Source organism: Poecilia reticulata, chromosome 14 (assembly GCF_904066995.2).
Source record: "Poecilia reticulata chromosome 14, P_reticulata-male-v2, whole genome shotgun sequence".
Taxonomy (NCBI): domain Eukaryota; kingdom Metazoa; phylum Chordata; class Actinopteri; order Cyprinodontiformes; family Poeciliidae; genus Poecilia; species Poecilia reticulata.
The window spans coordinates 5,542,160-5,556,691 of record NC_088843.1 but is presented as its reverse complement, the minus strand read 5'-3'; the positions used below and the strand labels follow the sequence as shown (position 1 = coordinate 5,556,691).

The 14,532-nt window shown below is 38.9% G+C and overlaps 1 protein-coding gene across 2 annotated transcripts; it reads left to right on the top strand.

Moving 5' to 3' along the window:
* The first annotated feature begins 1,061 nt into the window (after positions 1 to 1,061).
* Positions 1,062 to 7,554, top strand: ovca2 (OVCA2 serine hydrolase domain containing). Of its 2 annotated transcripts, none has more exons than XM_008427374.3 (2): positions 1,062 to 1,405; positions 2,941 to 7,554. In XM_008427374.3, the coding sequence occupies exons 1-2, from the start codon at positions 1,261 to 1,263 to the stop codon at positions 3,459 to 3,461; spliced, it is 666 nt and encodes a 221-aa protein (XP_008425596.1). In that variant the 5' UTR covers positions 1,062 to 1,260; the 3' UTR covers positions 3,462 to 7,554. The 2 variants fall into 2 exon arrangements, with proteins under 2 accessions (XP_008425596.1, XP_008425594.1); XM_008427372.3 differs by having other exon boundaries at positions 2,938 to 7,554.
* The last annotated feature ends 6,978 nt before the right edge of the window (positions 7,555 to 14,532 follow it).

Sequence of the window (14,532 nt, the reverse complement as noted above, 5' to 3'; positions counted from 1 at the left end):
TCTAGATTTACACCTATGGCACCCCTCACAATAACTGGCACCTTTAGAAATACATTTTTCTTTCATTACAGGAGCTATATGACACAGGTATCAGCAGTCATTATGTGGACATAAAATAATGCAAATTAAGATTTTTTTGTGTGTGTGCCTTTCTCAGTGACTTTCTTGCTATATTTAGCAACATTTCAGACAAAAAAATCGCCGTCTGTCGAAATCGGAATCGACAAGTCAGGCTTTTTAAAGATCAGTAATCAGCGATAGGCTAGAAAAAGGCAATTGGTATACCCCTGGAAGTCATAGTTCAACATTGTCAGTAGGGAATAAGCAATCTTGACAACTGTCACCCAGAGTGTTTGGAGGACAGAATACAATTTATTACATTTCCAAAACCCAAACAAAGTCATGAATAACACAATAAATGGATCAGGCCTTGCAACCGACCTCTTGAATGATACTGTGATCAACAACAACTACCGCATGATGGTAACTGGTAGTAAACTATCTCATTTTTTACCAAAACCAAAAATGTTATGGCATTCAATAGGTGAAGAATAGATGCTTGATTTTATGTGTGTAAATTCCCATTTTAGCTGTATGACAGCATGAAAACATTTACATGTAAGCACCTTTTTATGCTAATATTTATTTGTAAGTCATTACTCACCCTCTTTGTAAGTGCAAAATGCGTCTGACAGCTTTCACACTCACATCCATGAGACTTTGTGCCACTCGTTCTTCCTCTGGCTGTGAAAGACTTGGGCTTTCCTTTTGATTTCTCTCCAAATAACCTTACAGACTCATTGGAGAAGTTTCTTGTCTGTCCTCTTTGCGTCAGTGTTGATTTTTGAGGGGGAAATATCTGTGGTAACACTTCAGTTCCACCAACACTGTTTGTTTGTCGGACATTTGCTCTACTTCTGCATGTTATGTCAATCAGAGCCCACACGTTGGCTTAAAGGTTGGTTGAGTTTATGATGACTTTTATATAAGATGCAAATTATTACCAAATTATTCGGTCAAAAACTGTTGGCAATATGTGTTTTCAAGGATATTGGCTGTTTCCGGTTGATGTCCTGTAAGTTTCAGTTCCCCGTAGTTCATAAGTTTTTATTGAATTCAGGAATTTAAGTACTGCTTCATTGCGGCTGTTTATTATTCTGTGCATTAAATTGATCAGTTAAGGTTGCGCCTGTAATTTGTAATTGTTAAGTGTTGGATTAATATCCCTCCGCGGATAGAAGGCTGTGGAAGCGGCTTTCCATGGCTCCTCTCCGGGTCCTGTGCATTCACGGTTACCGTCAGAACGGGAGCTCGTTCCGGGAGAAAACCGGAGCTTTGCGGAAGCTGCTGAAGAAGCAGCTGGAGCTGGTTTACATCACCGCACCGCTCACCGTGCAGACAGAAGGTGGGTCATTTTTAAAGGAAACATCACAGAACAAGAAACTCAACATGCCGACCGAATCACTGGATTCCAAATATTTCTCTTTTTGTTACGTTACAACCACAAACTTCACTCTATTTTATTGCGATTTTATGTGGCAGACCAACACACAGTATGGAAACTGAATGAAATTTATCACGTAGAAGAAGGTGGTCTAAGTAAATGAACAGAACTTTTTGGCCCACATGCAGGTTCTTATGGTAGAGAGGAATCCTGCGCACTGCAGAAAACTGACGCTGCAACATTACCGTGAACTCACCATTAAACCATGATGGAGGCAGCATCTGTTTTTACCATCAGAGAAAGGGAAGCTGGTGAAAGTTGTTAAAAATATGGATGACAGTAGAAAAGAAACCCTAAATATGCAGCCAAAGCTACAACAGAATGATTGAGCACATTGGAGTATAAACCTTTCTCACCTCAGGCCAAAACTGCTTACACATTCAATATTTTAATACTACTTAGACACTTTGCTTAATAAAAGAAAAGTGCATGGTTTCCTAACCTTGTGAGTCAAATATTATTCACATTATTGATGTAGAAAGTGTTTTGACTTTATTTACAGCAATACAAACTAGCGTTCTTTCGAAAATCTGTCCTGTATTTATCAAAGTTTAATGTGTCCCTGGATGTTTGTGGTCCTAAAAACTATTAAGTTAAACTGGAAGTGAAAAAAAAGAAAACTTTGTCTTGTACCTAACATTTTCCATTTAGAAATATCTAATTTTTCATTGATAATTCATCCTAAAGAATAACAAACGGTCCCTTCACTTATTTTGCTATAGAGGTTAGTTTAACCCTCTCTCCCACTTCAGAGAGGAGCCAAACAACTTGTCCATGTGTAAAAATGGTTCAGTCAAATCCACTTGAGAATCTGTTGATTGTTAACAGAAGATTTCCATCCATTTCAACTGAGCTTGAGTTATTTAGCAAAAAGAATGGGCAAAGATTTACTTCTCCGGAGGTGGAAAACTAGACATACCCCAAAAGACTTGCAGCTGCTGCAGAGAAAGTTTGAATTGGGCTGAATAAAAAACCATGTCACACATGTTCAAATGTAATGCATTATTTTGTGTTGATCTCTCACATAAAATAGCCAAAGTGGCATTTGCATTTGTAAAATGTTGCTTCCACTCAACACCATTATGTGGCTTTCTATAAATCAGTGTGAGGCAAAAATATATAATTTGTCAGATAGTTTGGAAATTAAGTAAAGATGTGAAATAAGTTTAAATAACAATGTGGGTTTTTTTCTTAAATGCGGCAAAGCATATTAATTTAATACATAAAAAGATTTAGTTGCAAATAAAGTAGTAGTAGCACTACTGCTAAAGATGTTTGTTTTTGTACAGAAGTCAAAGCTTTAAAATTAATCAAATTTTAAAGATGTTTTCTTGCATCTTTACCATAAATCAAAGAAAACTGTCTCATTATAGCTTTTCTGTGGACTGTTACAGTAATGTAAATTTCTTCTTTTTCTTTTCTTTTTTTTTAAGAAGTTCCTAACCAGGAGAATAATTCAGTTCCAGCAGCAGGGGGCGACGGAGAGCCTAGGGGCTGGTGGTTTTCTGACATTCAGGCTCGGAGCTTCAGCGCTCAGCAGCAATGTGAGAAAAGCTCGGGCCTCGACGACAGCATATCAGCGGTGAGGGAAGCCGTGAAGACCCAGGGCCCGTTTGATGGCGTCCTGGGATTCAGTCAAGGAGCAGCTTTTGTTGCCATGCTGTGTTCGCTCCAGGAGCAAAAACTGGAGCTGGAATTCAACTTCCGCTTTGCCATCCTTGTTGCCGGTTTCCGCAGCGCTTGTGAGGAGCATCAAAAGTTCTACGACGCGCCGCTCCAAATCCCATCTCTGCACGTGTTCGGACTGGAGGACAGGGTCATCCCTGACAGCATGAGCAGGGATCTTCTGCCCTGCTTCCTGGACCCTCAGGTCCTCATACATCCCGGAGGCCATTTTGTTCCCGCTGCAGCTGCTCACAGGCAAATGTATCAGGACTTTCTGAAGAGGTTCCAGTAAGACAACAAATGCACAGATTTTCTGTCAGAATCTGCAACAAAATAAAAGCTGAATCACTGGTAGAACTCGGTCCAGACACAGATTGGATCTGGATCTGGACCTTTTTACACTCTTTTGTCTGATAAATCTAAAAGAATAAGATCAACTGTTACGCTGAGAGGTGTAACATCAATGTAAACTTGCTCAGGGAAAATCTAATGTAAAGAGCAATAAAACGGATTATTTAAGATTATTAAAGTCTGCTTTGTGTGAGGATGTTCAGCCGTTTATATAAATACATGCATGCAAAGCATATGACTTACAATAGTTTTAAATGGACATAAGAGAGTAATGGATTTTATTTTCTAATGGATGTGAAGAATGTGTGAAATCATAACAAATTGCTTGAAATTAAATTGAAATGGTGTTTAAATATATGGGAACTTTAAGGTATTCAACTGTATTTCTGTAGTTTGTGGTAAAAAGATTAATATGATAACACAATTATAAAAATACTTAACAAAAACTAAACTAAATAAGCATGCTTCAGTAATTAACCTGAACCCTAGTAAATGATGAACACAGTGGAGGTAGTGTTATGCTGTGGGAATGCTTTCCTTCAGCAGGAAGCTGGTCAAAGTTGGTGGGAAGCTGAATGGAGATAAATCCAGTTGTTAAAACATGTTGAAGACTTGACTGGGTCAGAAACTCACCATCCGACAAAACATAATTTAAAGCAGAGAAAACCTGGCAAAAGTTGAAAACTCTTCATCTAATTGTTTGATCTGTCTTGTGAATGACAGGTAAAAATTAAAAGCCTGAAAAAAAATTTCTAAAGCATTTTAGTTTTTATACATATTGATGGTTTCAAAGTTTTTTTATTTTTACATTTCAGGGATTATTTTAGGGATTGTTGTGGAATTAACTAGAAAACAATAATCCCTAAAATGATCCGTTTCAAACATCCACTCAGCCATTTCAGCAGCAAAGATACTCTACTTTTTCCCTTTAAGCTTTTAGTCACAGCTTCTCTTGTTTATAAAAACCACATGACACCCCCTGAAATGTTTTTTTGTTTTTCTTTTTGCTAACAGTTGCAGCAAAATTGCTGAAAATTGCTGACGGATCTTCATCAGAACCAAAGTCGAAACCCTGGTTTATTACATTTGACCCTACACAACCTGACTTGTCACACGTCCTGAGGATAACAGGGATGATGCTGTGACTTTAGTTGGTGAAGAGGTTACACACACACACAGACAGGTTTGTGCAGAGGCAGAAACTACGCAGGGTTCAAGTACGTGTTGTTCTTTTGTAGCTGAAGCATGTGGACGTCAGGCTCCTCTCAATTGTTTCCAGATGTGTGCTCTCCGTCTCTTCCTCCTCTCTACCTCGCTCTCCTTTTCTTTCATCTCCTCTCAGATTCTTCCTCAGCATCGCCCTCTGCCCTGCCCCGTACACATGTGACTGAAGCATACGTTTCCTACATTTCTAACACGAGCTCCAGTTTGTCGTCGGGTTTCTTCATTATGTCCCACCAGATGTCTTCTCAGAATGAGTTCTTATTCGAAGCAGGTGTCATTCTCAAAAATCTCCATAAAGCGAGGAAGCCACAGGCTCGCTTGCTGTATGGCACACTCTGTTTAAAGTTGTCAACAAATGTGAAAGGTTCTCTCTGAGACGTGACAACAGTTTTGGGTTTAGATTAGTGGTGTTATTTTGCTTATTGCTTTTGAAGGATTTACGACTATGATTGTTAAAAACTCGTTATGCACCAGAACTAAAATCCTGTGTACTTCTTAGTGATAATTCTGGTTGTTTTAAACACCTCGTCCAGTCAAGACATTGACAGTTGTGACAACTTAATCTAGATCTTAGTAAGGCGTTGAATTGTTTCTTTACTGGCAGATCTGGTGTTGAGAGAATGCCTCTTTTTTTGCCTCTTGTTCCATTTCAGATTGTAAAGGATGTTAAAGTCAAAACCTCAAAAGCTGTTTGATTAAACTCCTCAAACACCAATAAACTCCTCAGAAATATTAGATCTTTACTCAGTGCAGATCTATTTAAATGTCACAAAGTGTACGTTTAATTTGTAGTCATCCAGTAGAATTTAAGAAGTAGTTTGGGATTGTTTTGCTTCTCTTTCTTTAATTAATAATTTGTTTAATTATTTAGTCAGTGACTATTGGAGATGCAGTAATGTATCCTTGGTTTTATCTTAGGAAATAAAGAGTAAGAATTCAAAATCCAGATGGATTAAAAAACTAAAATCTAAAAGTAAAGTTTTTAAAAAGCTTGTGAGTGATTTGTTATAAACTGTGTTTATGACACAGTTATAAACCTAAATTGCTCTGTTAACATAAAACTCCACCATAAATACTCTTGTCTTTTACAAACCTGCAGTGCCTCTCACTCAACTTTTCAGCGTTTTTTTTCTTTGCATTTAACTCGCTGTGCATATCTGGGTTGTTTTTTTTTTCAGCTTTTCAGCCACTCATATTCACTCTCTCCAGAGTTCCCTTGTGGCCCTTGTGTCCCTCCAAGACCTTATAAGACACATGCACACACACTCATACACATGGTTTTGATAACAAGTGGAGAGCAATGGAGAGAGTGAGTGAGGGAAGGGGAAACAGTAAAAGAAAAACACAGAGGGTCACCCTTGCCAGTAAGTTTTACAACAGAGCCGTGACTCTCTTCTCAGGAATCTGTTCCTCCTGTTGCACAACAGCCGGGAAATAATGGAATGAGACTGAGACGGATGAGGGTGGAGCTACCCAGCCTCTCTCTTCCACTCTCTGCAGCCGAAACAGGGGAGAGCGAGGACACGTTTTAAGTTTTCTCCACCACCAAGCTATCACTTTTTCCCCCCTTCTTCAGCCCCGGCGTATTTTTCGGGGGAGTTGAAGCAGGGAGCCAGAGGGGTGTGTCGGGGCACAGATGGGCTCTATTTTGATTTTGGAGCGTTTGTTGTTATGGGAGATGGGAGACAGGGGAGGGGCGATTTGGAGGCGTGCGTGTCTATAAAAGAGTTGAACTTAAACTCCAAAGAGCCTGGTCATCCCACGGGCCAGGACACGGAGATAGGAGACCAAAGCTGACCATTCTACCTGGGATAAAACCTTTGACTGACCCATTCAGCTGAGGACTTTATTTTTTAATCTACTGGCCAAACAACTTTTGGATTTAATTCATTTTTTTAATCTGCTCGTCTGTATTATTGTCCTTTACCATTACCACAATCAGAAAGAGGATGCTGATCATCGTAAAGCTTTTAATTTAAGTGACTACTTACCCACTTGAACTGGTGCGCTGCTGCAGAGGATGGGAACCTGCAGAGCTTGGGCCTGTGTCCAGCCTTAATATGGGATTGAAACCATACCTCTTTATTTTCTGTCTGTTTCTGTGGGTGACTGGGCTTCGCTGTGAACAGGCCTGCCTGCACAGTTCACCGCAGAAGAGGAAAAGATGCCTCACGCTGTGAGGTTGTGCTGGAAGGCTCTGCCGTGTGTCTGGCACATGTGGCGGGCGCTGACAAATAAAAAGCAGGAACAGATGGGAGCCTATTTAAAGATGTCAGTTGAATTTCTATTTAAAGAAAAGAAAGAGCAGCATAAGTCGACTGATATCAATTATTGGCATGAAATTGGTTTAGAAATCAATATTGTATGATACGCACTGAGTGTTTGTGCGTGTGTGTGGATGTGGATGTGGGTGGGTGACTGCTCGTGTTTTTCCCCTCTGTGCTGGTGAACTTTGGTCTTCTTATAGTTCTCACATAGTTTTGGTTTTCCTCTGTGGTTTTCTTGTTTTTGTGGACACTGTGAACTTTCCTTTACTTTAGTTCATTCTCTTTATCTCATGTTGACAGTTTCAGAGGCTTATGTTAGATACCCGCAGCCACATAAATGATAGACGTTTGGATTTTTGCATGTTTTTTTCTGCATTTATTGATTATCTATAAATTCCTACAGGCTTGAGCTTCTTTATTCAAAGGAGCTCTGATTCTCCAATTCTCAAGCAGGAGCATTCAGGTCTCACAACCAAATTCTCTTGGATTAAAACAGGGGTGACCACACTTCACTTAAAATATATTCTATGATTGCTTTTTTTTTTAAATAAAATAACATTGACAGAGATAATACCCTGGAAAAATTGCCTAAAAACGGTTATAAGTGGATCTGATCTCCTGGTGTCGTTCGTCACTCAGTGTGAGTGTTTCTGTCCCTTTAACATGCAATCGTTTCCAGAGGTTTGGGTTTGTGTTGATTTGGCGCCAAAAAAGGGAAGATGAGGTGAATTCAGGACATGGATTAGGTCGTCCCCATGTCTGGTGTAGACAGTCCTTTGCAGTCATTTGTGTGCTTGCCTCCTCAGTCGGTCTTGTTTTTGAACATGGTCAGGGTCCTTGGCATGGACAGCTGTGGTTTGGCCGTCCTGTTGGTGCGTGACTGACAATACCAGGGTAAATATTAGTCATCGTGTCTACGGGCTGTGGTGGAAACAAGTAAGGCATGCTTTGGCTCATGCTGAACACAAAAATTTGAGTGCTGTTGTGCAATGTTGGTTGGTTTCAGACAGTTGTAAGGAGAGAAGAGAGATGGCTCTGTGTTTTTTGTAGATAAATCAATGGTGGATTTTTGACCTGAGCAATATGGCTGTCTGCCCATGGTGGTACAGTGTGTATGTGACACTGAAACAGTTTTCAGTTCCTTGTTTTGATTTCTGGTAGTGAGAATGGGCTCCCCCCCACCCCCCCCCATGAAATGTGCACAGTGTTAGGAATCATTTTCCTCCTGGGTGGATTTAGTATCTAATTTGCAGCTTTTGATTCAATGTATATAGCATTTTGAATCATTGCTATATACCTAAATATATAGCATTTGCTATATATTTAGGTATATAGCAAATGCTATATACCTATATATAGCATTTGCTATATACGTATAGCAAATGCTATAGCAAATGCTATACGTATATAGCATTTGCTATAGGTATAGCAAATATACCTATAGCAAAAAAAAATAAAAATTAAAAAATCTGATTTGACAAACAACAAAAAAACAAAGATTTGAGTCACTTTGGTCTGCAGTGTGAACGCAGCTTTAGACGCAGATCCTAATGGTCCATTGAGCTACATTAGAAGAAAGTGAAAATACAAAATAATACCCTATAAATATATATAGGGTATATATATATATATATATATTTATAGGGTATAAATATATATACCCTATATATTTAGGTATATATTACCTAAATATATAGCATTTGCTATATATTTAGGTAATATATAGCAAATGCTAAAAAAAAAAAAAAAGAATGTGAACATATTTTTTTATTAATTGTTCACTTTGCCATTTAAGAAGTGATTCCTCCTCTGTGTTTTGCGAAGAGTAATCAGTGTTTATGGCTATAGATTTCAGATTGATAATGCCAATTGGCAATACCAATGAAGATATCTCAACTCTCTAAAAAAAAGAGAGAGATTTGAGCATAAAAATGTGTTTTTAAAGACGATCATATCTAGTATAAAATCTGAAACATTTCAACTTGTTCATATGGTTAATAGCCATATGGAGGACAGGACTGAGTAAAGGACCAGCGGGTAAGTAATTTGTTTGGATGTTTTTTTAGAAGGATTGCCCTGGAACTAAATACTTCTTTGCCCTGAACAGTAAGAGTTTATGTGCTGTTGTTCACCGATCAGCACATGAGCTTTTACAGTGCAGGGGGTGGAGGACAAACGACAAATCCAAACTTCTGATCATGAGTTTTTATTTACTTTACATCACCTCAGAAACATCAATGCACATTAAATATGTAGGTTAAGTAAAAAGACAGTGATTATGGTCAAATTAAAATATGTATGTGAAAGACTATATCGTATCATTATAACCTACCATCCCCAGTGGATTGATTGATTCAATAATCCATCTCATAATTTAGATGATTCTCTACATTTGTGTTGGGAATGGGTGAGAAGGATGGTTAATGATAAAATAGTCCATCTTACCATTAACCTGAGGTTGTTAAATATCTGGAATTCATTAATCTTTCATAAGCATATATTGCTGACTTTTAAAGAAAGTAATTTTATTCCTTTTTTTATTCTTTGGATGAATTAATTAATTCATCCAAAGAAATATGTGGATGAATTCATACTTATAAGTTATATATTTACTGTAGAAGTGGTCAGTAAAAATAAAATAACTGGTTCGAAATAAAAATTGTGACTTTTTGGTAACTGACAGATTTCAATGTAAATCCTTTGATCATTTTAATTATTTAGCATTCTTTTTTATTAATTAGATAACAATCAATCCATTGACATTTTAGCTGCTAAACAATCATTATTTTTAAAAAACACTTTTTGAAAAACAAAAGCATTAATAATGTTATGACATCTCATGGACAGATGTATAAATATTTTGAATGGAGGTGCATAAACATCTCTTTCTAAATCCCAAAGAGAGATCATATCTTGTCTTATCTGTCACAGTAGTGATGTACTCTAGTAAATCAGACTCAAAATGAATTCAAAAGACTTTTATAAATATCTTTTTAAGATGTTTAATAGAATAAGTTACATCTGGGAACACTAACATAATCTGCCCGCTAGAGGGCAGGCTAACTCTGGATATTGCAGAGTTCGAGTGCTTGGGTCCATTTTATTTCTGAGTGCATGTTTGCTGTGTGCTGATACCAAGTATATATGCTTCTGTGTGTGCATTTCTATACGTATGCGTTATTCCACCTGTGTAGCATCCAGAATGTGCTTGAATCTTCCTGCAGATTTCAGAGCTGATGCCCAATGGGGATTCCTTGCTTTGCTGCTCTCGAGTAAAGCCGCTCTGGTCTGGTAAACAGAGAGCAGAACAGGTGCTGGAGCCAGCTGACTCATCTGTGCAGCACATACTGGTTGCATTCATCACTGTACTGTAATGAATAAACAACATGCTATACATAATAATGAAAAAGTTAAAAAGGAGCAAAGTGTGTGCACATGTGTCCTAAATGACTGAAGGTACAAAGAAATGCTCTGGATTTTGAATAATAATGAAAAGGGTGAAGATTATTTTAGATAAACTTCTGTGAAATATAAAAACTTTTTTGTTGTTATTCTTCCCTGCTGGTTTAAATGGAGGTCTGACTTTGGATTTTATCTTAACCTTCAATAATCAATACGTAGCACATCCAAAGGCTCATTTCATCAAAGCTGGACCATCTAAAGTCAAATTCCTTTTAATGAAACTTGACATGAGAAAATTGATTCATGCTTGACTGCACAACTACACTTATACATAGAATTAGTCAAATATTCCCCAAATTAAAACCATCACTAAACTGATTAATAAAATAAACTTAAATCCTTTCCAATTGTTTCCTCTTAAGCAAATAATTGAGTCTGTCTGTTGGAGCTTATAATAGTAATTCAAACTATTTATTATTAATAATTCCTGATTGTGTATGTATTTTATAGAATAATATTAATATTTTATTGATTTGATTTGTGTCATGTTTATTTAATTGCAGTAATAAAAATAATAAATTAAATTAAAATGTCTAAGTATATTATTGTAAATGGTTGTCCATATGGATGGATGGATGGATGGATGGATGGATGGATGGATGGATGGATGGATGGATGGATGGATGGATGGATGGATGGATGGATGGATGGATGGATGGATGGATGGATGGATGGATGGATGGATGGATGGATGGATGGATGGATGGATGGATGGATGGATTACATTGCTATTTAAAAAGAATTTTCAATGTTTTTCTTTAACAAACACATAAAACTTATTGACCTCAGATTTTCTGTTCCTGATGACATCTGCCCCTAACGACCATGGCTGTAGACTGTTACCATGGTGCTGTTGCTAGAGTAACAATCTAAAGCCACGGTCGCCATGGAGACAGCAGGGTTGAGGTGGAGCTGGAGTTGGCATGGTAACTGGAAACTGCAATGTCTCATTGGTTTTAGTGTGAACGTTACGCACTTGCAGGGTGTAGGACTCCCCCAATGCAAGCCCACACAGGTTTCCTCTCTGAGCAGGAGGGAAAAAACAGACACAGCGGGAGAGAAGGAGAGAGAGAGAGAGAAAAAGAGAGGCAGAGCGAGATCACTGACTCACACGTTGACACTCTGCTATCAGGTCGGCCATTTTAAAAGCACTGCGCACCGTCATCGGGCTGTTTTCCACATCTACGCTCTCCTCACAGAGGTGTCTGATGAATCGCCAGGCTTCAGTAGCCATGACTGTAGACTGTTACTGTACTGTGACACTGTATAAGCAGTAAGCAGTCTAAAGCCAAGGTGCTGATGCGCTGGCAGGATGAGGAAAAGAAGGGGGCAAAGTCCTCTTCCATGTGGAAATCTGCAGCAACCAGCAGAGAGAGAGAAAAAAAAGAGATTTACCATCAGTAAAATAAAACTACTGACCAAGAAATCAATCAAGGAGGGAGGGAGGAAGCACATAAAAAAAATAAAAATAAATCTTTTTTCGGAATCTTCTATTTCTTTATGGTTTAAGCACCAGTTGAAACATTATTATTTAAATGCAGCAAGTTAATTTAGAATTTAGCAAGTTCAATTTTAAGTTATGAAATAGTTTACAGGGATTGCTACAAAGTTATTCACTCAATGCAGCAGAGCAGGTCTCCTGTTCAGATGAATGCATCTGAATGTAAATCTGTCTACATGACTGAGCCGATCTGACTGAATTAATATAAAATTATATAAATTTAAAACTGTTGTAAAATTCCTCGAGTTGACATTTTGTTGTGAATTGGCGGTATTTAAAAAGTATTGAATTCAGTTTAATTACATTTTGATATTCCTAAATGTTTTTCTGTCACAGCTTTAGATGTTTAATTGTGCAAGTGAAGAAACCAAATTGCAGTTTAAGGCTGTAATAAATATCTCTCTTACTTCCTCTTTTTCTGAAAAACTTTTTAAAATGTTCAAGTTTCCTTTTTTTCGACTAACTTTTGGCAAGGCTGCCCTGAGGCATCACCCACCCCCAGTTTTCCGGTCCCTGACCCAGTTAGTGCTTAAATGTGTCCATGTGATGGAGATATTCTGAGAAACAGGAGAGAAGCATTCAGTAACGACTGAACTGGGTTTGACCATCCTGGTCTCATGAAGCACAGGAGCAGCTCCTGACAAACCTGTTAACAGACCATTTTTAGCTACCTACATAGAAAACCTTTGAATTAAAATGATAATTTAAGGGTTTTTACAACGTATTGAACAGGCCAGAAAAAAATGAAAACTGTAAAATTTGGTTTAAGTATTGCTCAATCATGCTAAACATGGAAATAACGGAAATGGAGTAAGGAAAACTTATTTTTTCTAAACTATATTTCCTTTTTTATCCATCCTTCCCAGTTTGCTTCCTCCCTTTCTCACATCTTCCCTTTTATTTTTCTTTCCTCCCTTGTTTTTATGCATCCTCCTTTCATTCTGTCTTCTATAATACATCTCCTTTTTTCTTTTTCACCTTTTTATCCGCTCTTTCTTCCAGACTTCCATCATTGCCTTCTTCCTGAAGTTTTTGCAGCCTGTGTGTTCGTGTTGAACTTAACTTGAATACTCTCCATAACTCCACTGAAAGCTACATTAAATTTTAGAAAAGTATAATTTTTTTCCTCCCCATCCATTCTGCTTCAAAAATAATTTTGAAAACCACGACCAGTCACATGGTTGAGTTAAAATAAAAATCACTCATCAGGCTTAATGTTTTATCCATTTCCTGCAAATTATCTACAGACTCTCCCAAAGTTCACAGTTGTTTTCGTTTCAGCACCAAAGCCTGGACAGCGACACAGCTGAGCGTCACATCGGTGCTGTCCACGGTGCTGAACCGGCCGCCCCAGCAACTGAAAGGGGGCAAATTTTAGTCCTGTTTGCCCCCTCTGCTACAGCTATGCTGTGACCTTTAACCTGAGATTACAATTAGTCTGAAGGCACTTTCTCCTCATCGCATATGTAACCTCACATCTGTCACAACCACATCTAATTCCCTAACAGACGGTGCTGAGGTGACGACTGCCGTCACGTGGTCGAAAGCCCCCGAGGGGTTCGCGCGTCGCGTGTGACGACACCTCACGAGCGCACCAATCGGCTCTCGCTTCATTCTGCCGCGTCTTATCAGAGCGCGTGGGCAGTGACTAGGTCTAGCTCGGTTTCCATGGCGCTGGGGAGAAACCGCGAGGAGATGCGCGTGCTTACACGAAGAAGGGCGCGAATGCTGGACTCCGAGTGCGTTGTTAGGCATCACCGGTCGTAAATCTACACGTCACCGGTTCGGTTCGGTTCGCTCTAGAAATGGCATGATAAATGTTGAAAACGCCGTTTATTTCTCGATTTAACAACATATGTGCCCTAGTTCTTTTGTTATAATTTAATTTTAAAGTGTTACAGAACAGTTTTATGACTTATATTTTTTAACACTTAACTACCGCCACGACCAAAGTCAGAGCTACTGTATGCATTAACAAAGACTTGTGAATGAACAAGGGGGTTTCATTGACTCGTACCACCCACTCCCACCCTCGTGCTGTAAATGCACGCTCCTCTCGCACTGACAGCCGCGCGCACATCTCCCAGAAGATCAAACTGCGGTGCGCGCGTGCGTGAGCGAGCGAGCACAATGCCTTTAAAAGGGTTATAGTAGGTGACTGCGTATCATCTGCAAAGTGCGCAAGAATGACGCAGGAATGACTTCAGCAGTTGACGACGTCACAAAATTAGATCTGAGAGAAAAAAAGATGAAGGAAACGCCGACCGGAAGTGCACAAGGGGGGGCTGGGGGACACAGTTGAGGAGAAAGGGGGATAAGGGACAGAGAGAGAGAGAGAGAGAGAGAGAGAGAGAGCAGTTTAGCGCGCCACCGGAAGAAAGGGATGGCAATAATGTCATCACTATCACCGGAAACCTCCCGGTGCCTCGAGAGATTTTAAAGGAGTCGCTCATCCGCCCACCAACCCACCCCACTCACTTTCTGAGCACATCCCTGTACACTACACTGTGACATTTCCACATCTTTTCCCATCCCGACAAAGCTGAAGTAGCATCCCC